The 27,608-nt window shown below is 49.7% G+C and overlaps 1 protein-coding gene across 2 annotated transcripts in view; it reads left to right on the top strand.

Moving 5' to 3' along the window:
* Positions 1-27,608, top strand: part of LOC141096814 (serine/threonine-protein kinase Nek11-like) — a 168,599-nt gene that overhangs the window by 83,697 nt on the left and 57,294 nt on the right. For both annotated transcript variants that reach the window (XM_073583660.1, XM_073583666.1), the window contains exons 2-4: positions 12,025-12,190; positions 14,479-14,597; positions 16,551-16,615. In XM_073583660.1, coding sequence (XP_073439761.1) covers positions 12,025-12,190; positions 14,479-14,597; positions 16,551-16,615 — 350 coding nt within the window. The remainder of the gene's footprint in view (positions 1-12,024; positions 12,191-14,478; positions 14,598-16,550; positions 16,616-27,608) is intronic.

The raw sequence follows: 27,608 nt of genomic DNA, 5'->3' as shown, positions 1-27,608 counted from the left end.
GAGAACTGTAAGGAGAGGACTGAGGGGCTGCACCATGGAGCCCTGTGAGGAGAGGACTGAGGGGCTGCACCATGAAGGACTGTGAGGAGAGGACCGAGGGGCTGCACCATGGAGGACAGTGAGGAGAGGACCGAGGGGCTGCACCATGGAGCCCTGTGAGGAGAGGACCGAGGGGCTGCACCATGGAGCCCTGTGAGGAGAGGACCGAGGGGCTGCACCATGGAGCCCTGTGAGGAGAGGACCGAGGGGCTGCACCATGGAGCCCTGTGAGGAGAGGACTGAGGGACTGCACCATGGAGCCCTGTGAGGAGAGGACTGAGGGGCTGCACCATGGAGCCCTGTGAGGAGAGGACTGAGGGGCTGCACCATGGAGCCCTGTGAGGAGAGGACTGAGGGGCTGCACCATGGAGCCCTGTGAGGAGAGGACTGAGGGGCTGCACCATGGAGCCCTGTGAGGAGAGGACTGAGGGGCTGCACCATGGAGCCCTGTGAGGAGAGGACTGAGGGGCTGCACCATGGAGCCCTGTGAGGAGAGGACTGAGGGGCTGCACCATGGAGCCCTGTGAGGAGAGGACTGAGGGGCTGCACCATGGAGCCCTGTGAGGAGAGGACTGAGGGGCTGCACCATGGAGCCCTGTGAGGAGAGGACTGAGGGGCTGCACCATGGAGCCCTGTGAGGAGAGGACTGAGGGGCTGCACCATGGAGCCCTGTGAGGAGAGGACTGAGGGGCTGCACCATGGAGCCCTGTGAGGAGAGGACTGAGGGGCTGCACCATGGAGCCCTGTGAGGAGAGGACTGAGGGGCTGCACCATGGAGCCCTGTGAGGAGAGGACTGAGGGGCTGCACCATGGAGCCCTGTGAGGAGAGGACTGAGGGGCTGCACCATGGAGCCCTGTGAGGAGAGGACTGAGGGGCTGCACCATGGAGCCCTGTGAGGAGAGGACTGAGGGGCTGCACCATGGAGCCCTGTGAGGAGAGGACTGAGGGGCCGCACCATGGAGGACTGTGAGGAGGAGAGGGCCGAGGGGCCGCACCATGGAGGACTGTGAGGAGAGGACCGAGGGGCCGCACCATGGAGGACTGTGAGGAGGAGAGGGCCGAGGGGCCGCACCATGGAGGACTGTGAGGAGAGGACCGAGGGGCCGCACCATGGAGGACTGTGAGGAGAGGACCGAGGGGCCGCACCATGGAGGACTGTGAGGAGAGGACTGAGGGGCCGCACCATGGAGGACTGTGAGGAGGAGAGGGCCGAGGGGCCGCACCATGGAGGACTGTGAGGAGAGGACTGAGGGGCCGCACCATGGAGGACTGTGAGGAGGAGAGGGCCGAGGGGCCGCACCATGGAGGACTGTGAGGAGAGGACCGAGGGGCCGCACCATGGAGGACTGTGAGGAGAGGACCGAGGGGCCGCACTATGGAGGACTGTGAGGAGAGGACCGAGGGGCCGCACCATGGAGGACTGTGAGGAGAGGACCGAGGGGCTGCACCCTGGAGGACTGTGAGGAGAGGACCGAGGGGCTGCACCATGGAGGACTGTGAGGAGAGGACCGAGGGGCCGCACCATGGAGGACTGTGAGGAGAGGACCGAGGGGCCGCACCATGGAGGACTGTGAGGAGAGGACCGAGGGGCCGCACCATGGAGGACTGTGAGGAGAGGACCGAGGGGCCGCACCATGGAGGACTCTGAGGAGAGGACCGAGGGGCCGCACCATGGAGGACTGTGAGGAGAGGACTGAGGGGCCGCACCATGGAGGACTGTGAGGAGGAGAGGGCCGAGGGGCCGCACCATGGAGGACTGTGAGGAGAGGACTGAGGGGCCGCACCATGGAGGACTGTGAGGAGGAGAGGGCCGAGGGGCCGCACCATGGAGGACTGTGAGGAGAGGACCGAGGGGCCGCACCATGGAGGACTGTGAGGAGAGGACCGAGGGGCCGCACCATGGAGGACTGTGAGGAGAGGACCGAGGGGCCGCACCATGGAGGACTGTGAGGAGAGGACCGAGGGGCCGCACCATGGAGGACTGTGAGGAGAGGACTGAGGGGCCGCACCATGGAGGACTGTGAGGAGGAGAGGGCCGAGGGGCCGCACCATGGAGGACTGTGAGGAGAGGACTGAGGGGCCGCACCATGGAGGACTGTGAGGAGAGGACTGAGGGGCCGCACCATGGAGGACTGTGAGGAGGAGAGGGCCGAGGGGCCGCACCATGGAGGACTGTGAGGAGGAGAGGGCCGAGGGGCCGCACCATGGAGGACTGTGAGGAGGAGAGGGCCGAGGGGCCGCACCATGGAGGACTGTGAGGAGAGGACCGAGGGGCCGCACCATGGAGGACTGTGAGGAGAGGACCGAGGGGCCGCACCATGGAGGACTGTGAGGAGAGGACCGAGGGGCCGCACCATGGAGGACTGTGAGGAGAGGACCGAGGGACCGCACCATGGAGGACTGTGAGGAGAGGACCGAGGGGCCGCACCATGGAGGACTGTGAGGAGAGGACCGAGGGGCCGCACCATGGAGGACTGTGAGGAGAGGACCGAGGGGGCGCACCATGGAGGACTGTGAGGAGAGGACCGAGGGGCCGCACCATGGAGGACTGTGAGGAGAGGACCGAGGGGCCGCACCATGGAGGACTGTGAGGAGAGGACCGAGGGGCCGCACCATGGAGCCCTGTGAGGACAGGACCGAGGGGCCGCACCATGGAGCCCTGTGAGGACAGGACCGAGGGGCCGCACCATGGAGGACTGTGAGGAGAGGACCGAGGGGCCGCACCATGGAGGACTGTGAGGAGAGGACCGAGGGGCCGCACCATGGAGGACTGTGAGGAGAGGACCGAGGGGCCGCACCATGGAGGACTGTGAGGAGAGGACCGAGGGGCCGCACCATGGAGGACTGTGAGGAGAGGACCGAGGGGCCGCACCATGGAGGACTGTGAGGAGAGGACCGAGGGGCCGCACCATGGAGGACTGTGAGGAGAGGACCGAGGGGCCGCACCATGGAGCCCTGTGAGGAGAGGACCGAGGGGCCGCACCATGGAGGACTGTGAGGAGAGGATTGAGCGGCTGCACCATGGAGGACTGTGAGGAGAAGACCGAGGAGCTGCACCATGGAGGACTGTGAGGAGAGGACTGAGGGGCTGCACCATGGAGCCCAGTGAGGAGAGGACCGAGGGGGCTCACCATGGAGGACTGTGAGGAGAGGACCGAGGGGGCTCACCATGGAGGACTGTGAGGAGAGGACCGAGGGGGCGCACCATGGAGGACTGTGAGGAGAGGACCGAGGGGGCGCACCATGGAGGACTGTGAGGAGAGGACCGAGGGGGGGCACCATGGAGGACTGTGAGGAGAGGACCGAGGGGGCGCACCATGGAGGACTGTGAGGAGGAGAGGGCCGAGGGGCCGCACCATGGAGGACTGTGAGGAGAGGACCGAGGGGCCGCACCATGGAGGACTGTGAGGAGAGGACCGAGGGGCCGCACCATGGAGGACTGTGAGGAGAGGACCGAGGGGCCGCACCATGGAGGACTGTGAGGAGAGGACTGAGGGGCCGCACCATGGAGGACTGTGAGGAGGAGAGGGCCGAGGGGCCGCACCATGGAGGACTGTGAGGAGAGGACTGAGGGGCCGCACCATGGAGGACTGTGAGGAGAGGACTGAGGGGCCGCACCATGGAGGACTGTGAGGAGGAGAGGGCCGAGGGGCCGCACCATGGAGGACTGTGAGGAGGAGAGGGCCGAGGGGCCGCACCATGGAGGACTGTGAGGAGAGGACCGAGGGGCCGCACCATGGAGGACTGTGAGGAGAGGACCGAGGGGCCGCACCATGGACGACTGTGAGGAGAGGACCGAGGGGCCGCACCATGGAGGACTGTGAGGAGAGGACCGAGGGACCGCACCATGGAGGACTGTGAGGAGAGGACCGAGGGGCCGCACCATGGAGGACTGTGAGGAGAGGACCGAGGGGCCGCACCATGGAGGACTGTGAGGAGAGGACCGAGGGGGCGCACCATGGAGGACTGTGAGGAGAGGACCGAGGGGCCGCACCATGGAGGACTGTGAGGAGAGGACCGAGGGGCCGCACCATGGAGGACTGTGAGGAGAGGACCGAGGGGCCGCACCATGGAGCCCTGTGAGGACAGGACCGAGGGGCCGCACCATGGAGGACTGTGAGGAGAGGACCGAGGGGCCGCACCATGGAGGACTGTGAGGAGAGGACCGAGGGGCCGCACCATGGAGGACTGTGAGGAGAGGACCGAGGGGCCGCACCATGGAGGACTGTGAGGAGAGGACCGAGGGGCCGCACCATGGAGGACTGTGAGGAGAGGACCGAGGGGCCGCACCATGGAGGACTGTGAGGAGAGGACCGAGGGGCCGCACCATGGAGCCCTGTGAGGAGAGGACCGAGGGGCCGCACCATGGAGGACTGTGAGGAGAGGATTGAGCGGCTGCACCATGGAGGACTGTGAGGAGAAGACCGAGGAGCTGCACCATGGAGAACTGTAAGGAGAGGACTGAGGGGCTGCACCATGGAGCCCTGTGAGGAGAGGACTGAGGGGCTGCACCATGAAGGACTGTGAGGAGAGGACCGAGGGGCTGCACCATGGAGGACTGTGAGGAGAGGACCGAGGGGCTGCACCATGGAGCCCTGTGAGGAGAGGACCGAGGGGCTGCACCATGGAGCCCTGTGAGGAGAGGACCGAGGGGCTGCACCATGGAGCCCTGTGAGGAGAGGACCGAGGGGCTGCACCATGGAGCCCTGTGAGGAGAGGACTGAGGGGCTGCACCATGGAGCCCTGTGAGGAGAGGACTGAGGGGCTGCACCATGGAGCCCTGTGAGGAGAGGACTGAGGGGCTGCACCATGGAGCCCTGTGAGGAGAGGACTGAGGGGCTGCACCATGGAGCCCTGTGAGGAGAGGACTGAGGGGCTGCACCATGGAGCCCTGTGAGGAGAGGACTGAGGGGCTGCACCATGGAGCCCTGTGAGGAGAGGACTGAGGGGCTGCACCATGGAGCCCTGTGAGGAGAGGACTGAGGGGCTGCACCATGGAGCCCTGTGAGGAGAGGACTGAGGGGCTGCACCATGGAGCCCTGTGAGGAGAGGACTGAGGGGCTGCACCATGGAGCCCTGTGAGGAGAGGACTGAGGGGCTGCACCATGGAGCCCTGTGAGGAGAGGACTGAGGGGCTGCACCATGGAGCCCTGTGAGGAGAGGACTGAGGGGCTGCACCATGGAGCCCTGTGAGGAGAGGACTGAGGGGCTGCACCATGGAGCCCTGTGAGGAGAGGACTGAGGGGCTGCACCATGGAGCCCTGTGAGGAGAGGACTGAGGGGCTGCACCATGGAGCCCTGTGAGGAGAGGACTGAGGGGCTGCACCATGGAGCCCTGTGAGGAGAGGACTGAGGGGCTGCACCATGGAGCCCTGTGAGGAGAGGACTGAGGGGCTGCACCATGGAGCCCTGTGAGGAGAGGACTGAGGGGCTGCACCATGGAGCCCTGTGAGGAGAGGACTGAGGGGCTGCACCATGGAGCCCTGTGAGGAGAGGACTGAGGGGCTGCACCATGGAGCCCTGTGAGGAGAGGACTGAGGGGCTGCACCTTGGAGCCCTGTGAGGAGAGGACTGAGGGGCTGCACCATGGAGCCCTGTGAGGAGAAAACTGAGGGGCTGCACCATGGAGCCCTGTGAGGAGAGGACCGAGGTGCTGCACCATGGAGGACTGTGAGGAGAGGACTGAGGGGCCGCACCATGGAGGACTGTGAGGAGAGGACCGAGGAGCTGCACCATGGAGGACTGTGAGGAGAGGACTGAGGGGCTGCACCATGGAGCCCAGTGAGGAGAGGACCGAGGGGGCTCACCATGGAGGACTGTGAGGAGAGGACCGAGGGGGCTCACCATGGAGGACTGTGAGGAGAGGACCGAGGGGGCTCACCATGGAGGACTGTGAGGAGAGGACCGAGGGGGCGCACCATGGAGGACTGTGAGGAGAGGACCGAGGGGGCGCACCATGGAGGACTGTGAGGAGAGGACCGAGGGGGCGCACCATGGAGGACTGTGAGGAGAGGACCGAGGGGGCGCACCATGGAGGACTGTGAGGAGAGGACCGAGGGGGCGCACCATGGAGGACTGTGAGGAGAGGACCGAGGGGGCGCACCATGGAGGACTGTGAGGAGAGGACCGAGGGGGCGCACCATGGAGGACTGTGAGGAGAGGACCGAGGGGGCGCACCATGGAGGACTGTGAGGAGAGGACCGAGGGGCCGCACCATGGAGTACTGTGAGGAGAGGACCGAGGGGCCGCACCATGGAGGACTGTGAGGAGAGGACTGAGGGGCCGCACCATGGAGGACTGTGAGGAGAGGACTGAGGGGCCGCACCATGGAGGACTGTGAGGAGAGGACTGAGGGGCCGCACCATGGAGGACTGTGAGGAGAGGACTGAGGGGCCGCACCATGGAGGACTGTGAGGAGAGGACAGGGGGCTGCACCATGGAGCCCTGTGAGGAGAGGACCGAGGTGCTGCACCATGGAGGACTGTGAGGAGAGGACTGAGGGGCCGCACCATGGAGGACTGTGAGGAGAGGACCGAGGAGCTGCACCATGGAGGACTGTGAGGAGAGGACTGAGGGGCTGCACCATGGAGCCCAGTGAGGAGAGGACCGAGGGGGCTCACCATGGAGGACTGTGAGGAGAGGACCGAGGGGGCTCACCATGGAGGACTGTGAGGAGAGGACCGAGGGGGCGCACCATGGAGGACTGTGAGGAGAGGACCGAGGGGGCGCACCATGGAGGACTGTGAGGAGAGGACCGAGGGGGCGCACCATGGAGGACTGTGAGGAGAGGACCGAGGGGGCGCACCATGGAGGACTGTGAGGAGAGGACCGAGGGGGCGCACCATGGAGGACTGTGAGGAGAGGACCGAGGGGGCGCACCATGGAGGACTGTGAGGAGAGGACCGAGGGGCCGCACCATGGAGGACTGTGAGGAGAGGACCGAGGGGCCGCACCATGGAGGACTGTGAGGAGAGGACTGAGGGGCCGCACCATGGAGGACTGTGAGGAGAGGACTGAGGGGCCGCACCATGGAGGACTGAGGGGCCGCACCATGGAGGACTGTGAGGAGAGGACTGAGGGGCCGCACCATGGAGGACTGTGAGGAGAGGACTGAGGGGCCGCACCATGGAGGACTGTGAGGAGAGGACTGAGGGGCCGCACCATGGAGGACTGAGGGGCCGCACCATGGAGGACTGTGAGGAGAGGACTGAAGGGCCGCACCATGGAGGACTGTGAGGAGAGGACTGAGGGGCCGCACCATGGAGGACTGTGAGGAGAGGACAGGGGGCTGCACCATGGAGCCCTGTGAGGAGAGGGCCGAAGGGCTGCACCATGGAGCCCTGTGAGGAGAGGACTGAGGGGCCGCACCAAGGAGCCCAGTGAGGAGGAGAGGACTGAGGGGCTGCACCATGGAGGACTGTGAGGAGGGGACTGAGAGAATATGTATATTTAACAACCGCACCATGGAGGACTGTGAGGAGAGGACTGAGGGGCTGCACCATGGATCCCTGTGAGGATAGGACTGAGGGGCCGCACCATGGAGCCCTGTGAGGATAGGACTGAGGGGCTGCACCATGGAGCCCTGTGAGGAAAGGACTGAGGGGCCGCACCATGGAGCCCTGTGAGGAGAGGACTGAGGGGCCGCACCATGGAGCCCTGTGAGGAGAGGACTGAGGGGCCGCACCATGGAGCCCTGTGAGGAGAGGACTGAGGGGCCGCACCATGGAGCCCTGTGAGGAGAGGACTGAGGGGCCGCACCATGGAGCCCTGTGAGGAGAGGACTGAGGGGCCGCACCATGGAGCCCTGTGAGGAGAGGACTGAGGGGCCGCACCATGGAGGACTGTGAGGAGGGGACTGAGAGAATATGTATATTTAACAGCCGCACCATGGAGGACTGTGAGGAGAAGACTGAGGGGCCGCACCATGGAGCCCTGTGAGGATAGGACTGAGGGGCCGCACCATGGAGCCCTGTGAGGATAGGACTGAGGGGCCGCACCATGGAGCCCTGTGAGGATAGGACTGAGGGGCCGCACCATGGAGCCCTGTGAGGATAGGACTGAGGGGCTGCACCATGGAGCCCTGTGAGGAGAGGACTCAGGGGGCTGCACCATGGAGCCCTGTGAGGAGGAGAGGACTGAGGGGCCGCACCATGGACCCTTGTACGGATGGGAATGAGGACCCAGGACTCAGTGTGAGTGCTCTGAGGATGTATTTTGGAAAGGGTTGATGTAGCGTCAGTGGGGCTGCCTAGGGAAGACAATGATGAGGGGCTATGTAGAGAATGGGGGATGACGAGGGGCTGTGTGGAGCATGAGGGTGGGGAGTGAGGAAAAAGCCTCTTGATTCAGCGGTGAGTTCACTGCAGTTCACCTGGAGAAATATCTCAAAGTGAACTGGGTTGAACTCACTGAGCTCAGCGCTGCACCGTCAGACTTTTTCACTGAGGTCACCGCAGTTAAACCCAAAGGGTAACACAAATCCTCAGTGACCAGCAGTAACCTAGATGACGTCACCGATGCTCACTGATGCTGCAGTGATTCTAAGCCTGGACAGTTGCATCTTGGAACCGTCCAGGTTGAAAACTGTTTATCCCCCAGACACGGATTACGGTGTGGGACTGAACGACGGACAGGTATGGTATATTGTTTTTTTATTTTTGTTTTATTACAGGAGACGAGGGCTTCAATAGAATGAGCGATGATGTGAGTATGGTTTAATTTAGATTCGATAAAGGAGTCTGTGTCATTCTTTCAATTAAAGGATTTTATTATTGCTATTGCTGTTTATTTACCATAAACTATAGAATTAGTAATGGATAGGTGTCTTATAGATGCCTCTCCACTACTAATCCGTGGGCTTGACGTCACCGGATAATACAAAGGTGACATGAATCCCACAAATAGAAATGGGAAGAGCCGCGCAAAGCGCCAGAATTAGCATATCTCATAGATGCACCTTTTCTGGCTGGCTGCAGGCTGCTATTTGTAGGCTGGGGGGCGGGCAATATCCATGGCCCCTTAACAGCCTGAGAATACCAGCTCTCTGCTTTAGCAAGGCTGGTTGTCAAAAATGAGGGGGACCTCGCGCCGTTTTTTACAATTATTAAAATTAATTAAAAAACAGTGTGGGCAACCCTCTATTCTTGATAACCAGCCTTCCTAACGCTGACAACTGATCATTGCAGCCACAGCTGTCACTTTTGCCTGGCTGGTTATCCAAAATACGGGAACCCATGGCATTTTTTTTCTCTATTTAGGGTGTAGTCTGATACTCCCATCTGCCGCTCTTGCTGTTATTAGCGGCAGCAGGCGTAGACTGATGGGAGCAGTAGTGCCATTAGCCGACACCAGTTACCAAATATAAGCTTTATCCCTACGATCACTGCTGCGGGCTCACGCTGTCATTTGACAGCGTGGGAATCACGGCTGTCTGACCAGCGGTAATGATTTTACCACTGATCAGAAGCAGAGTTTGCTGATCTGTCATGCACATGACAGCATGGCAAACACTGGATGTTCGGGCCCCCATTCAAGTGAATGGAGTCCGGATACTGTTCTGGTACCCGAACCCAAACTTTTTTTTAACTTCTGCCGAATCTGATCATCCAGGGGTCCGCCCATCTCTAATCCTGTGACTGGTGTGTGCATGTGGCACGTGTCTACGGTAAATAATTAATACAATCTTTCTGTGGTTATAAAATATCATTGTTCTCGGCAGCACTTGTCTTGCTAACAAAAAATTATCTGCTGCTGGTTTTTAAATCAAGCATAAAAATCATTGTACCCAACAAATGAGCGTTCTGCTGGTTTGTCAGGTGATTGTTTGGACAGGTCTATAGTTGGAAACAATTCCCTGATTATCAGGTTGACAAGATGGAAGCTAAGAGAAGACTCTGCAGCTAGTACCCCTTAGACATGGTGGGCCCCAAGAATGATTTTCTCTGGTGGGCCCAAACTACTCCAGTCCGACGCTGTCTGTAGTGATGGCGCAGCCCTCTGAATGGAGAGATCTTTTTGAATCAGATCTTTTTTATTAAACATTCAGGAATCAATACAGAAAGAATATGACATCTTATATAGCTAGTAAAAATTACATTGAGAGCAGATATTATTTAAAGGGTGAATGGAGGGATCTTAGCAGATGCTTCATAGGTGCTGCAGTCCTATAAGTGAGCAGGAAGGGAAGAGGCTACGTCCTCCCTGCACTGATAAACCCACAATGCTCCATGTACCTAACCTTATACCCCACCCATGACCCCTCAACTATTGCATCCCTTTACCTTGTAATACTGCCCCCTGGAAAACAAATCATCCCTCTTAAAACACATGACCACAATTGGCCTCCTTAAAACAAATAGAGACCTCTAAGTGCCCCCTTAAAACAAAAAAGTATCTCCTGACGGCCGCCTTAACTCCTTCAGGACCAGGCAATTTTTTTGTCTATGCGCCCATGTATTTTTTATTTTACGAAATCCGTAACATTTTTATTTTGCATTCCAAGTTTTTTTTTCCCCCTTTTTACAGTGTTTACCGATGGGGTAAATTAATTTTAGAGTTTGATAGACCAGACTTTTACGGCGGTGGCAATCGTAGATATGTTTGTTTATTTTTTAAATTTCTTTATTTTTAATGGTGGGAAAAGTCAGTTATTAGAAATATTATATTTCTAAAAAATGTTTAGACATTTTTTAAAACTCTTAGTTTTTAAAATTGTTTTTAAGTTCCCTTTTGGGACTTAAATTTGGATCTGAAATCCTCTGATCGCTCATTCCATATGCTGCAGTGTCATGTCTTGCAGGTTATTATAAATTGTGATCTCATCTGAGCCTCAAAGTAGGACCAAGATGGCTGTAACAAGGGCCTTCAACAGGCGTCCAGTTAAAATGACCCATTAGCGCCCCGCGACCGTGCCACAGGAGAGAGCAATAAGAGCCAGTGCGGCGTGCTTCAGCTGTGGCACCCTTCGATGGTAACACATTCCCCTGTGTAGTTTGTATCGGATGATGAGAGAATCAAGAATTTAGAGGGACTGATATTTTCTGATAAACAGCATCAAATCCTCTTCACAGACATTACCACCAGTCACCACTAGGTGCGCACATGAGCTGACTGCATATGGAGTATGCAATAATCTCCACAGCTCCCCCTAGTGACGACTGAAGCAAACTAAAACGTTATCATTTTCCTCTTTGCGGGATTTGGAGCTCTGTATCAGAAAAATTGATCCATTCGTCATCATAAAGAATGTTGGATGTAAAAGGCGACATTTTTTTAGATGCCTTTGGAGGAAAAAAACAACTCTTCATAAATGGTCTGTGTAAGGCCTCTAGCGGTGCTCCCCAGTAATATCGACACGTCATGATTTTAGGGACCTGCAAAATGACAACTCAAATGTTTAATTTTGTTGATTAGGGAGCCTTGTCAAAATCAATTACTTCTCCATCCTGGAACTCGGCAGAGCAGATTTAGGCTCTTTTTTTTAATTACCTTTTTTGCAGGACATGAAATAATTAATATGAGATCTCTTGGCGGAGAATTGGATATTACTAGTCCTTTATTAACTCTTCACATATTTGATAGTCCAGTCATCCGTGTAATATATATCATGAAATCTAAGTACTTTATTTCCTCCAGCGTTGCCCCCGAAGCCTCAATATTCCGGTCTGACCCTACTTGCCTACTCCTCACATCTTGACATCACTCGGAGGACTAGGGCTATCATGGAAAAATTCGAAATGCAGCCCCTAAACCTGGCACGTGCCAATACACCCTGCATTCAAGATATAACTGATCTTCGCATTTTTTGCATCCCCTTTATGTATTCAAGATATGTATTGTAACCCTTAGACACAGGTAGAAGTGGATAAGGACAACCCTAAACAAGAGACTTGTTCTATAGGCAGTCATAGGGACCTATTCTTGGCATATATGCTCCAATTACATGTTCTTGTACAATACCAGCTGATATTATAATTGTTTTACAGGAAAGTCATCAAGAGAATCCCATGCGATAACATGAGAGGAGACGCCACGCTTCCTTCCACTCGAGAGGCCAAACTGTTAGGCAACTTCAGGCACCCATTCATTGTCCAGTTCTTCGCAAGTTTCCTGGAGAATAAAGATTTCTGCATTGTTACCGAATATTGCGAGGTATAGCACTAGTAGCTATGGTAGGAATGGCTGATGGCCATCTGCTGAATGTGAAAGGGTTAAAGTGAGCACTGGACTGTCCTTATGGGATAAAGGTTTTTTTTTTTTTATGAGTCTACAACAGAAATTACTGGGACATGACAGAAGTGGTGTCAGGGACACACTGGACCCTTTCATTTGAAGGTCTATTAACTTAGCTACTTATATTGCTTGATATCACTATACTGTATACATGCTTAAAATCAAAAGAAGTTTGATTTAAAGGACACATTTGATATGGAAGACATTATTTTTATATATGTTAGTGTCACGCAACGTGTAGGAAAGGCTAAGTGCAACACGAAGGGATAAGAGAAAGGGAACCAAACACTAGGGTAGGGAGGAGTGGAGACCCCTTGACAGATCTAACGTCACCCTGTCTGCCCTATCGTCCCTATATACCCTATATAGGTTCCGCACCTATCGCCGAGCAGGATATCTAATCCTTGCCTGATCCTGGCGATAAGCTTTGTATCAAGAAGGACAGGATAGGCTCTAGTCAATCCCCACTACCGCTAAAGACAGCTAGGATACACAAAACAAGGATGGACACTTAGCCTGAGTAGACTCGGAGAGAAACACCAACGTCCTCAAAACTCCAAAGAAAACTCTAGCCAACTGCTGCCACTCCAAACCTCAACAACGAAGTGCAAACAGAAAATATCACCTGCACTTGCCAGCAGGAAGTATATCAACACTCAGGTCCAGGTGTGGCCATTAGCACTGGGGTAGATGGCCACTCATCTGCAAAGCAAACTACACAGACCTTCTGCAGACGGATGCAGTGCAATGGTCTGCAGCTTCTGACACATCCGTGACAGTTAGTGGTTGCCTTTAGTTAATAAAATTGCATTAAGAAAATCTTAATCCTTTAATTCATTTTCAGACCCTAGATATGCAGTTTGCAGCCAGATCCACTTTTATAGATTTGTTTTCTTGTGGGAGTGTTTCTCCCAGTAATACAGGCTGGATATCCATTTTTGTGTATCCTGGCTGCTGGGGTTTTCACAGCTTCAATGCTGCAATTTCCTCTTTGTATTCTTTCATCCATTTCTATAGAGTATTTTCTTTGCCTTCCTTGAGGCTGTAGATTGTTTCCCTTCTCTCCAAACTGTGGAGGTCTGTGTAGAACCCCTTCCATTTCTTTCCTGCTATCTCTAACACTGAAAGAAGGGATTGGGAGAACAGTGAGAGCCAACAGAAGCAGGAACTCTGACCGATTTTTAGCAATACTGTAAAGTGCTGTGATTGAAAAAGGACTTAGACTCTGCAGCAGATTGACATCTTTTGACGAAGACTATTTAAGAAGTTGATTAACTTTGCATCTAGCAAGTTAATGGGAGAATAGCTATGGGCAAATCATCAATGGAGTCACTGGGCAAGGTCTTCAAATCAAGGAACATTTCATTGGTGGTAAAGATACGGCTCGTACATAGTTTTTTTTTTTTTCTGCAGTAACATTTGGATGCGAAACCTGGAAGATAATGAAACAAGTCAGAAGAAGAATTGACGCCTTCTAAATGTGGTGCTAGAGAAGGATGTGATCAGTATCATGGATGGCAAGAAGAACAAAGCAAATTAAGTTTGGAACAAATCAAGCCAGACATGTCAATCAAAGCAAAAGGATCATCAAGCTACGACTTGACTACTTGCTTAAGACAGTAATCACAGGGAAAGGACATCATGGTCGGAAAAACAGAAGGAGCAAGGTGAAGATGAAGACCAGCAAGCTGAGGGCTTGATACAATCAGAGAAGACCCCGGTGGACCTATCTAGGCTGGGGCCATATCAATCTTCCTACAGATCGTTCCTCCATCAGGTGGCCATAGCTCGAAAGAAAAGAAAAAAGAAAATGATCAATAAAAAAAAATTGGAGAAGGAGTAAATTACCTTTTAAAAGAAGGGGTCTTCATTGCAGGGGCATCTTATTTTCAAAGGAAAACAAGGTGAAGATTATAAAAAAAAATAAAAATCTTCTGAACTGAGATTTATTAAGGATCATAAATACATTGTATTAAAACTGTTCTTTCCCCACTTCAAAAGCAAAGTGAAATAATATTAAGTGCATCTATTGCTTTTTAATATCATCCTGTAGATTTTCCAGTGCTATGCCTCCGGTGATGTGGGGGTGTTTGTCATGCTTGTTATGTACAGATATATTACTTTTGAGTATACCTTTAGGGACTGGTAAAGCAATAGTAAAATTATTTTATGATTTATTTTTTTTTTTTATTTTTTTTACTTCTCAGGGTGGAGATCTTCACTGTTACATCCAGCGACAGAAAGACGAAGGCAAGAACCTCACAGAAGGACACGTCATGGAATGGTTCATCCAGCTACTTCTTGGAGTAAACTATCTTCACGAGAGGTGCGGCACTTCTAGAATTACTGTAGTAAATAGTTGTAATCAAAATTATTCAACCCCCGTTGCAAATTTTGGTTTATTAACAAAAATTGCAAAGTTTCTGCTTTTTGTTATAAATCATTCAAACAAGAGCAATGTAAATAACAAATATAACAAGTGGTTTCTACAAATTAAACCCAAAAGGCCATTTTTACTGACTTCTACAGTCACAGAATTATTCAACCACCTGAATAATAATCTCCCTTAAGAGAGCAGATGTACAACTCTCGAGCACATCTAGAGCACCTAATCAAGGGATTCATTAGTTTTATCAGGTTTTCATGAGATAAAATAGATAGAAGCAGGGTTCACACGTTCAAAGGTATTGGAACTCTGGCACTATCTGGATGTGGCGGGAAAAAAGAAGCAATCACCGGTTGCCACCAGATTCCTGCAGAGGCAGGTGATCAAAAACCATCAAGTGACTTCAGAAGACCTGCAGAAAGATTTGGTGATAGCTGACACTGAGGTTTTGGTTTGCACAGTGAGGCACATACTAAATGGTGAAGGTGTCCATGCACAAACTACATAATATATACTAACCAAAGATACAAGAAATATAATATTTTCAAAACTTAATAAACAAGCAACAGAAGTTCTGGCATTTGTTTTGTGGAGCGATGGAACTTTTAAGGTCTACAGATAAGGAGCCAGCGTATGAAGCATATGCTGAAAAAAAAACCAGCCTGCCTGCAGTAAAGCATGGAGGAGGCTCATTAATACCTACGGTGAAACATGATGGTGGCTCATTGATGATTGGAGCTGCTTTGCTTCCTTTGGCACTGGAAATCTGCAGCATGTGGAGGTCAAGATGGATTCAGTGAAGTATTAGGAAATCATTGGCGAAAAACATCAAGTCTTTTGTGAGGAAGCTGAAGCTTGGACATCATTGGACCTTCTAAAAGGACAATCCTCCCCAACAAATCTCACAGGCCATCACAGACTAAGATTCCTGGGGAACGCTTGCAGAAGCTGCTATCCGACTTTGCATCACGTTTGCAGCATATCGAGTTGAGCTAGGTAAATGTATTTATTTTTTTGCAAAAAAAAGCAGACTCTTTCTAAATTGGCCTAATATACCAAATTTGCAAATGGGGATTAGATCATTTTTGCAGCTGCTCAGTGATCTTGCTCATCATTGAAATATATATTGTCTTTTTAGCTTGAACGAACAGTACAGTGTGTAGTGATAGTAGTGATACCCCCCCCCCCATTCATCAGCTTTAGATGAGGGCCCTGCTTGTTAGGAGGCCTCCTTTAAAATAGGCATGTCATTAAGTACCCTCAGCAATTAGATGTAATCTGATTGGACATCAGTCAGTAAGTGATCAATTTTCTTTCAGCGCCACCAAAAATTAAGCATTACACATTCTAATCAGCGGGGACAGTATTTTGGGTAAAGTCAATAAAATTGTCTAACAAGATTCAATTTCAGACAATTTGGAGAAAGGCAGAGCTGTCATCTGCAAAGTCACGCTGACATTTGTCAGGCTGGACATATAAAACCTTCCAGTGTTAAGCAGCGACTGAGACAGATTTTTGGAAAAATAAGATAGAAAAAATAAAATGAAAGGATTTAATACTATCACATTAAATTGTACAACATTTTACAAGCAAATTTTCAGGCAATTGTGGTGACCTCCACAGAAATAACAAGATTCATTCTAGTCACTGATGGGTTTGCTAGGCAGTGGCTTGATTTACCGCTGCCTGGCAAGCCCGTAATAATCCCTTTTGGTTAAGGGTTTAAAAAAAATCCCAAAACAATGGCTAGCCTTCATCATTAAAGGGGACGTCCAATTTAAAACATTGATAGCTAAACTCTAGTGGGGGTCCTAAACTATGACCCTCACTGATCGCTATGTCCAAGTGGCAGCAGTGTTAGGAGAGGATCATTTTCTAACTTTTCTCTTCCAGGCTAGTGATGCACAGAGATCTGAAGACGAAAAACATTTTCTTGAAGGATGGAATACTGAAAATTGGTAATGTTTATTATTCCATAAAACTTACTGCTTAATCCCTGAATAGAAATAGGTTAAACCAATGGGTATGGGATCATAGACCCCATAACAGAAGTTAAAATGAGGCCTACCTTTGATTGGTCAACACTGCTACAACTTCCAACCATGTTCTTTCAATGTTCCTTGTGTTAAATCCCAACAGGCATTGTGGGATCGGTGGGTAGAAGATCCATGCTCAGCCAGTCCACACTCAATAAAATGGCTATATACCATAGATATCTGCCATTTCCCCGGTGGCAACCTATCTGCTATGAAAACTAAGGATTGGGTATATTGAAATCCAACATGCCCAATTTTTCTCCCAACCAGAACATCTGCCATTGTTGAAGAATTTATATACTTCCATACACATTAGACAATTCGCCTGTCCCACCAAAATCAGCGGATTTAGATCACATTTATCCACACTTACAAACTTTTGGAAGTGGTTGTTCAGGAGATTGTATAGTGCACTTTGCTTGTAGCAGTGCTATATTTTTTTGCATAACACCCCTTTTTATGGGACATGCCCCTCATTTCATGCCCTTTAAATGTGCTTCTGGACACCCAGGATCTGACTAAAGATGAAGCGTTATACACAGGATACCTTTCATGAGCGCTACTTTCTTGGAGTTTTTCAGAAGATCTGGCAGCACCCAAGACATTTTCTAACTCCTTCAAGAGTTCTAGAGGCCTCCTCTTTTTCTGGAAGCCTTTCAGTCTTTACGTTGGAGTAGGCAAGCATAATGTGTAAGGGCACGTTAACAAATGAGATGAAAGCAACATCTTTTTTGAGGTCTCCTAATACATAACTCTCGGGCACATCAGGGTCACCTTTACTCAGACTAAGACATCACCCTGTGGGGCTCACACCATCACCCACAGGATTTAAAAACTAATCTCTGCACTATTGATGTTGTGTGTATAGGACCATTTGTTATTGACACATTGATCACTATGCCTTTGTGGCACTTTCTCATAGTCATGTAGCATCTTATGAGGGTTTGTTGGGGTTCTTTAGATATGTGCAGCCTCCTCTTATTGCAAATGTGGGTAGTGGTGTTTTGTTTTGGGTTTCTCACTTTTTAAATTTGTATGTTATGTATGTATTTTGGCTACTTAATAAAGGTTTATATTTTTATTTATTTTTTGGGTTTTTTTGTGCTCTTTCCTTCGGATTAACTCAAAATAAGACATGAAGGAATAATGGTTAAAGTCTTTCTGGTTACACAGCAAAACATGCAGAGGATTTGTCATAATTGAGGCACTGAGATTGACAGTTACATTATCAGAAGGCACAGAGCTTGGTAGTTAATCCATGAGGAGGAATAAAGCTTGGTTATTAGACTATGAAGAGGCACAGAACTTAGTGGTTCTAGTGCTAAGGAGCAGATCGTTTTGTGGTTACGCTACTAAAAGTCACAAAGCTTGGCGGTTGCAGTACTAAGAGGAGTGGAAGCAGGTCGTTACACTATCAAAAAGCACAGGGCTCAGCGATTGCACTACTAAGAGGCCTGGAAGCTGGTCGTTACACTACCAAGAGATGCAGAGCTTAGGAGTTATAATATTACAAGGCATAGAGCTTGGTGTTTATTCTACTAGGAGTAATAGAGCATGGTCATTATACGACGTATAGGCACAGACCTTAGTGGCAATACTACTAAGGAGCAAAACACTTTGTGGTTACACTACTGTGAGGCACAAAGCTCGGCAGTTGCACTACTAAGAGGAGTGGAAGCAGGCCGTTACACTACCAAGAGGCGCAGAGCTCGGTAGTTATACTACTGGGAATAACAGAGTTTGGTTCTTATACCACTAGGAGGAACAAACTTTGGTTGTTATACTACAAAAATGAATAAAATTTAAGAATTTAGTGGTTGTACTACATAGCCACTCAGCCATCCTCTCTAGTGCCGAATCTGTTGTGTTTTTGGGTTAGAAGTGGTGCTTTCTGGTTTGTAGTCACCCCTACTTTCAACCTAACATATGTAGCACTTCCCTAGGGACTGGGTGCCTGCCTATTGCACTTTAGAAGAAGTAGAGGTAACACTTTGAAATTCCACCACAGAGGACCACACACTGGAAAAGAACTCAAATCCAAGGTTCTTACCTCTGCCTGTTACTAGGCAGCCAATACAAACTCATTTGGCTCTGTGCTTGCAAAACATTTTCAATAGGGAATCTGAAGGACGCTTTTGCTTTCACCAGGGCTGTTTACCTCAACTGATCTACTATACCCTGATCTCACATTTTCCCTAGGATTATGAGCAACGAGCCATGCATAGTACTAATATGAAAGCAAAATAAGAGTGTGTAGTCAGGACTTGTCTAGTAGCCCAAAGCAGAAGCCGTTGTTTAAATACCTTGTCCATTACTGGACTACAATCTTTTCAATGTTCCTAATGAGCATATTAAAATTAAAAAGCATATTTACCTCCCCTGTTCCAAGCGCCGTGTCCCCCCGGCTATCTCATGAAATTTTGTCACGTGAGCTCTGCCGTCTGTCAACAACCACAGATGGCTGCAGCCTTCACGGTTTTATTTTACTGGGCACTTTCCAGAGGTTGGTGTTGACCAGTAACAGACAACACCCAATAATACCCATTAATGCCACCGACGCTATCTACCGTACCACTAACCTCACTAGTCATGTGGCTTCTACACTTGAATAGTTTACACCAATTATGAGCACACGATTGGGTGTTAATAGCGCTCATGTACATTGACGTGGAGCCATACGGCAGTGCACCAAGGCTCCATCAGAGATATTCTATTTCATATGTAGTCCGACGAAACATGGCAAATGTATCTCGATCATGGGTCCTCATATATTAAAGCCATATGACTACGAGACCTTTCATTCCATTACACTCCTTTTACAATATCCGTTTTCTTTTTTTGCTTTTTAATATCTCCAGAATTTATTGATTTGGTTTCCTAAATCTGATTAATTTTATCTATCCTCCATTTATATCAGATACTAACTCTTCTATTGTTGAAGACATATCTCTTATCATCTGAAATTCAACCATACCCCAAAATTTCCCTAGAAACCAATTCACTTGTCCGAGGACCCAGTGTCTAGATACAGTATATCCTCGGGATGACACTCTTAGAATGAAGATACATTTTACTATAAGTTCTTTCATAACAAAACTGTAATATTATATTGGCCTCTAGATAATCACTGTCAACTAAAGGAAAGCTTACATCCTGATAGACTGACTGATACGAGACAGATACTGTATGTAAGTGGGTCAAAACTGGTATGTGGCGTTTTGACTCCAGACATGGCTCCAGGATTGAAGATGGCAGTGTTGAACACGGACATAGTCAAGCTTACTCAGAATGGAGCAGATAGGCATAATGGCTTAAAGTCTTTCTGGTTACACAGCAGAACATTGGGAGAATACTTGTTGGTTATTATACATAAGATTGTCAGTTACAGAAAGCAGAGATCTTGGTTATACCACTAGAGGCAATAGAGCTTGGTCAGTATACTATAAAGAGGCACAGAACTTAGTGATTATATTACTAAGGGGCACAAAACTTTGTTACACTACTAAGAGGCACAGAGCTTGAGGGTTGCACTACCAAGAGGCCTGGAGGCTGGGCGTTAGACCATCAGAGCTTGGGACTTATGCTATTAGGAAACAGAAAGCTTGGCTATACCACTAGGAGGAACAGAGTGTGATTGTTATACTATGATGGTGCATATAGCTTAGTGGTTATACAACTAAGGAGCACGGTGGCTCAGTTATTAGCACTGTTGTTTTGTAGCACTTGGGGTCTTGGGTTCAAATCCCACCAAGCACAACATCTGCAAGGAGTTTGTATGTTCTTGTATTTGTATGAGTTTCCTCTGGGTTTTCTGGTTTACTCCCATACTTTAAAGACAATACTGATAGGGAATTTAGATTGTGAGCCCCCCTAGGGGCATCAATTATAACGTCTGTAAACTGCTACATAATGTTATAGCACTATCTAAGTAAAGAATAATTGATAAAAATAAAAAAGGAGCACAGCACTTTGTGCTTACAAAACTAAGAGGCATAGAGCTTGTTGGTTGCACCACTAAGGCTGTGTGCACACGCTGCGGTTTTTGTTGCGGATCCGATGCGGTTCTGCAGATGTGATTTACAATCTGCTGTGCACATGCTGCGGATTTTTAACTGCGGAAAAGCTGCGGTTTTGAATCCGCAGAAAGAAATGACATGTCACTTCTTTTCTGTGGATTCTGCTGCGGTTTACCATCTCCTCCATTGTAGAGGTGATAGACCGCAGGCCAATCCGCAGGTAAAACCGCTCCTCATTTTACCAATCCGCAGCGTGTGCACGTGGCCTCAAAGCTGGCCGTTATAAAACCAAAAGGCGCAGCGCTAGGATGTTACACTATTAGGATGCACAGAACTTGGTCTTTATACTACTAGGAGGATAAGAGCTTGGTTCTCATACCACTAGAAGGAACAGAGCTAGGTTGTTATACTACTAAAACGCACAGAGCTTTATGATTATACTACTAAGGGGCACAGCTCAATGGTTATTATTCTACAGGTTGGGCCATTTATATGGATAAACCTAAATAAAATGGGAATGGTTGGAGATATCAACTTCCTGTTTGTGGCACATTAGTATATGGGAGGGGGGAAACTTTTCAAGATGGGTGGTGAAGTCGGCCATTTTGGATCCAACTTTATTTTTTCCAGTGGGAAGAGGGTCATGTGACACATCAAACTTATTGAGAATTTCACAAGAAAAGCAATGGTGTGCTTGGTTTTAACGTAACTTTATTCTTTTATGAGTTATTTACAAGTTTATGATCACTTGTAAAATGTGTTCAAAGTGCTGCCCTTTGTGTTGGATTGTCAATGCAACCCTCTTCTCCCACTCTTGACACACTGATGGCAACACCGCAGAAGAAATGCTAGTCTAAGGGGGTCAGATTCCTTGTAGGAATGCTCAGACCTGACACCCATAATGTGGTGGTGCACCATCTTTCTGGAAAAACTCAGGGAATGTGCCATCTTCAATGCATAAAGGGGGCAACACATAATCATGTAGCAATTTCAGATATCTAGTGGCATTGAGGTTTCCATTGATGAAGAATGGCCCCACTATCTTTGTAACCCATATACCACACCATCATTTATGGGTGTCAGGTCCGAGCATTCCTACATGAACAGTTTCCTGGAAAGTGCATTGGTCGTCGTGGGCCAGTTGAATGGCCACTAAGATCTCCCGATCTGACCCCGTTAGACTTTTATCTTTGGGGTCATCTGAAGGCAATTGTCTATGCTGTGAAAATACGAGATGTGCTGCATCTGAAACAACAGATACGGGAAGCCTGTGCTAGCATTTCTTCTGCGGTTCTGGTTGAAACCAAGCACACCATTGTTTGTTTTTCTTGTGAAATTCTCAATAAGTTTGATGTGTCACATGACCCTCTTCCCGTTGAAAAAATATAGTTAGATCCAAAATGGCCACCATGGTCACCACCCATCTTGAAACGTTTCCCCCCTTCCATATACTAATGTGCCACAAACAGGAGGTTGATCTCACCAACCATTCCCATTTTATTTAGGTGTATCCATATAAATGGCCAACCCTGTACTATGAGGCACAGAGCTTTATGGTTCTTATACTACTAAGAGGCAGAGAGCTTTATGGTTATACTACTAAGATTGGTGGTTGCACTACTTAGTATCACTGCCTGACTCCATTACTTTATTAGGAGACAAAGAGCTTGGTGTTTATACCACTAAGAGACAGTGTTTTTCTAGTTGCACTAGTAAGAGGCACAGAGTTTGCCCTTACAGACCCCAGCTTCCGATGATTACCAATGTGGCAACTTCAGCACAGTGGAGGAAAAACCTGACCTAAATAAAAACCCTGGAAATGTGTTAAAAAGAGAGATGTCCTGCAGGCAAAAGATCACGCCATCCCGCCGGTCCTGAGACTGTCACTGGGAGGCGACTGATGATTCCGAAGCTTTGCGGTTTAATTCTCTTTTAGATAGAATAACCTTATCTGTTCGGATGGTGACAAATCCTTTTTCAAATGAAAGGTAAAGATACAATGGAAACTATTTCTGTAGGATTCTCAGTACGAAGAACATTTCTTGGGTCGGTGTATACACTCAAAATGTAATCACGTCCCAATAATCCGTACTGGACTTCATGCAGTGGTGTGTATAGTAGACAGGAACATATAGCAATTAGTAAATACCCTAATTATTCATTCCCCCTCCTGTTCTTGCAAGAGGCATGGGACCAACCATGGCTAGGCTCCTACAACCTGCTAAAATGATGTTTATAGCCAATTTATTTGGGCATAGAACTATCCAATCATAATTTTAATGCAATCAGTTGATTAAGGTGATCTCATTCAAGTACGGCATAAGCATACGAGTCATGAAAATGTAATTTCCTGTGCAAGAAAAAAAAAGGATCCTTCCCAGTGTTACATTGCTAAAATGATTATAATATTCTGCATGGAACCTGTAAATAATCAGCAAGCCAAGAGGGAGTACCCTGAAGTACCCACCTGTACACTGAGACGAGGGGAGCAGTCCACGTCGATCTATGCAAACAACACAGAATGTCAACCTGGGCCGATGACGCACGGAGCCATGGAACAAGGGGAACAGTGATTTTTTTTTATATGTTTGCGCCTCTAGGACGAGGATTAAAAATCTATTTATTTTGGATTTCTGGTTTATTTCTTACAGAATATAAAATCATACATAGAAACAGACGACATTACATATCATTTGGCTCCATAAGGGCTTGGGCGCTGGAGTTCCGGCAAAGATGGAGCATAATGGAATCACACATGAGAAATTTTTTGTATGGGAGGCTTCAGTAATGCTCAAGATAATTGCCAACTCTTCCCGGGATGCTTACTAGATTTTCCTGGAGAGTTAGCAAGTGTGAAAGTTTTTATGCCTTTCACCGTTCTAGAAATGTTGTTCTATATTGGATAAACTGCTTTCTCCATTTTAGTAGGCGGAAAGGTTGTACTCTTTGTACTCTACTCTGGTGGTTGGGAAAATCTGCCTTGGTACCATAGTTTTGTCCTCCACGGTCACTGGATTCACTTTCTGAGAGGGTATTGTGTTACTGATGCAGAGATGCATGGTGCATGGTTTAGTGCCACAAAGTTGGGATTGTTAGACATGTCCATATCAGGAGCGGATGTATCATTGGTGTGTAGAGGAGAAGACCAGGCTGTGGGTGCTGACAAGGCACCGGGTCCGGAACTGCTTGCGCTGCTCCTACTGTTGCAGGGGGGGAAGGAGATTGGAGACGGAGCAGACCCTTAACCTGTGTAGAAGGGGCGTGGCGAGCCAGGGAGATATAAAAGGGAAAAGAAGGGGGCTTTCTGTCAGAGAGAGGAGTCAGGGAGGACTGGCGCCGAGTTGCGGGGAAAGATAGGCTGCATAGTAGCGATTACGGCCGGTTGATGCGAGGACTCCCAGGTTTCGGCAGGCATGCGAGCGAAGGAGCGCATGCCAAATAGAGGATTGCGCTGCAGCATAACGGACTAGGGGCTCAGTTGGTAAGACCAGTGACTACCCGCTGCTGCCAGAAGTGAGGCCGACTTGTTAGGCAGGGTGTCAGGGTCCTGTCAGCGCCGACGAACTGCCACGGCTGAACAGGGTGACTCACCCACACTGCGGGAGGGCCCGGGGTCAGATACTGTAGGGAAAGCTCAGTCAGAGAGGACCTGGGACGCTGAAGGAAGCAAGCAGTGAAGGACCTAGGATCATGTGACCATGGGGGCGGGGATTAGCATCCTGCTGCTGGAGATGAATGCAGGATTCTACTACAGGGATCCTCAGGTCAGACAAACGGGGGGGGTCATACACGGAGAGGGCGGCGTTGTACCAGAGGGACAAGCAGAGAGTAGTCAGAACGTAAGCAATGAGTCATACACGGAGATAGCAGCACAGTACAAGAGGGGCAATCAGAGAATAGTCAGGACTTAGGCAATGAGTCAGAAACCAGAGAAGCAGATACACAGTACAGAATCAAGAGACAAACTCATAACAGGGGACAAAACCGGGTCAGAACCATAAAAGCAAGCAAGAAGACAATCAGAAGGCACAGGCACACAGGGGTCACCACACTCGTCCAAAGGCAAAAGTATAACTGACGGGTATTGGAGTTTCCCAGGGCTATAAGAAGCTCTCCTTGAAGCAAAGAGAGACCACAATAATTAACCGCAGGCGTGCAGGTCAAAGTCTGCACTGGGCTCAAGACATTAACCCCTGACGTGCAGGTCAAAACCTGCACTGGGATCATGACAGTACGCCCCTCTCAACGGGGGGCTTCTGGACCCCCAGGCCTCCTCGGGTATTTGGCATGGAAAGCCCGAACCAGGCGATCTGCATGTACAGAGTGAGAAGGGACCCACGAGCGATCCTCTGGTCCATATCCCTTCCAGTGGACCAGGTACTGCAAGGAGTGGCGCACCTGCCGAGAGTCCACAATATGTCCGACGTCATACTCCAAGTGACCCTCCATCAACACTGGAGGAAAAACGAGCTCGGAGTCCTCCTTGACAGACCCCACGGGTTTCAACAGTGATTTATGGAACACATTGGATATTTTTAAGGAGGCGCTTAGCGCAGCCTATATGCCACTGAGTTGACTATCTCCACAATCTCATACGGAGCAATGAACTTTGGTCCCAATTTAGCTGATGGTACCTTCAAGTTCATGTTACGTGTGGAAAGCCAAACCTTTTCTCCCACCTGAAAACTGTGTTCCGGGGCTCTCTTTTTTTGTCAGCAAAAAATTTATACCTCCCCTGGGCCCGAGAGATATTACGTTGGACTTCAGCCCAGAGGTTTTTTAACCGTTGAACGGATCCCTCAGCCCCTGGACAACCGGAATCCACCCTTGAAAACTCCCCAAAATGAGGATTAAACCCATAATTGATCAGGAATGGGGACATGTTGGTGGATTGATTCACCCGGTTGTTAAAAGCAAACTCCACCAACGGTAATGCATCACACCAATCCTCCTGTCTGGTGGAGGTCAGACACCTGAGAATCTGTTCCAGGGATTGATTGGTGCGTTCCGTCTGACCATTACTCTTCGGGTGATATGACGAGGAGAAGGAGAGTGAGATGCCCAATTTCTTACAGAATGCCCTCCAAAATTTGGCCACAAACTGCACACCTCTGTCAGACACAACATTCAGGGGTACCCCATGCAATCGGACCACATGCAGCACAAACAACCTTGACAATGTTTTGTACTGAGGGTAATGCTGCCAAGGGAATGAAATTGGCCTGTTTCGAAAACCTGTCCACCACCACCCAGATCACGGTATTGCCCCTGGAAGGTGAAAGACCGGTAATAAAGTCCATGGAGAGATGAGTCCATGGCCTATCAGGAACTGGTAAAGGTATGAATTCTCCAGCCGGCCGGTTACGCGAGCTTTTGGAACGGGAGCAAACTCCACAAGCAGAAATGAATTTCTTGACATCGGACCCAAGTGAAGGCCACCAAAAAACCCTGACTACTGCCTCTCTAGTGGACGTGATACCAGGATGAGCACTCAGCCTAGACTCATGAAACTCCTGCAGAAGTCTAGGCCGCAATAAATCTGGAACAAATAATTTATCTCCTGGCCTGGCCACCGGAGCTAGGAACTGGGCCCTCATAATTTCTTGTTCCACCTCTGACGAGACCCCGCCACTACCACCCCCGGGCGAACAATGGAGGACGGCGGAACGAGGGGAGACACCGGGTCAAAACTTCCGGACAGCGCATCCGCTTTAACATTTTTGGACCCTGGTCGAAAAGTAACGGAGAATTGAAAGTGTGAAAAAAAAAGTGGCCAGCGGGCTTGTCTAGGAGTAAGCCTCTTTACAGATTCAAGGTATGCCAAATTTTTGTGATCATTGATAACAGTGATCGGGTGAGCCGCCCCTTCCAAAAAGTGCCTCCATTCTTCAAATGCCAGCTTGAACGCAAGAAGTTCTCTATTGCCTACATCATAGTTTCTCTCGGCGGATGAGAACTTCTTGGAGAAGAAGGCACAGGCACACAGGGGTCACCACACTCGGCCAAAGGCAAAAGTATAACTGACTTGGATTGGAGTTTCCCAGGGCTATAAGAAGCTCTCCTTGAACCAAAGAGAGGCCACAATAATTAACTGCAGGCGTGCAGGTCAAAGCCTGCAATGGGCTCAAGACATTAACCCCTGACGTGCAAGTCAAAACCTGCACTGGGATCATGACAAAGGGAAGCATGGCTGTTAAAACTATGACTAAACAAAAAAATCATGTCATATGGAACATATATATTCTGTACAATATTTTATATACCATGTACAAGTCTGTACATTGCATACCCTGTTTGTGGCTTAATAAACGAATTAAAAAAAAACAAAAAACCAAGAGAATCTCAAAAATGGCATTGTGTATATGCGTGTTATGTGTAGATGTGTATTTTATATACGATTGTGTGAGTGTTTGTACTAGGAATATGCAAGAACACCGTGAAATGTACCGTAAAGTGTGGGAAATCTATTTATATAATTGCCTTGTAATGTTTCCATTTCCTGTTCTGTCCAGATGTCACCCAGAAATCCAAGCGGAGGAAGTTTACCGACCGCCATATTGGGACACCCAAGTGATGGGTGTCTCAATATGGAAACTGCTGCTGGTACCAAGCTTTTGTGCGGTAATACCAGCGGAACACCGTCGCACCACACACACACTATACACCGTACACACCACACAATCACACACACTTACACACTCACATTCACACTCATGCACTCACACACTCTCACACTCACGCAGCCTCTTGCGCGGTACCACCAGCAGAACACCGTCGCACTGCGCCTGCGTTAATTCTGCGCAGGTGCAGTGAATCGTTTGGCTGATCCCGGCGGTAGATGTGCGACGTGTCTACAGGCAGAGGAAGCCGGTCACATTAAAGGGGTTTTCCCACGAACG

Source organism: Dendrobates tinctorius, unplaced genomic scaffold, assembly GCF_039654945.1.
Source record: "Dendrobates tinctorius isolate UK_male_01 unplaced genomic scaffold, ASM3965494v1 ptg000009l, whole genome shotgun sequence".
NCBI lineage: Eukaryota > Metazoa > Chordata > Amphibia > Anura > Dendrobatidae > Dendrobates > Dendrobates tinctorius.
Note: the sequence above shows the minus strand (reverse complement) of the source record. Positions and strands in the feature narration are given on the sequence as shown.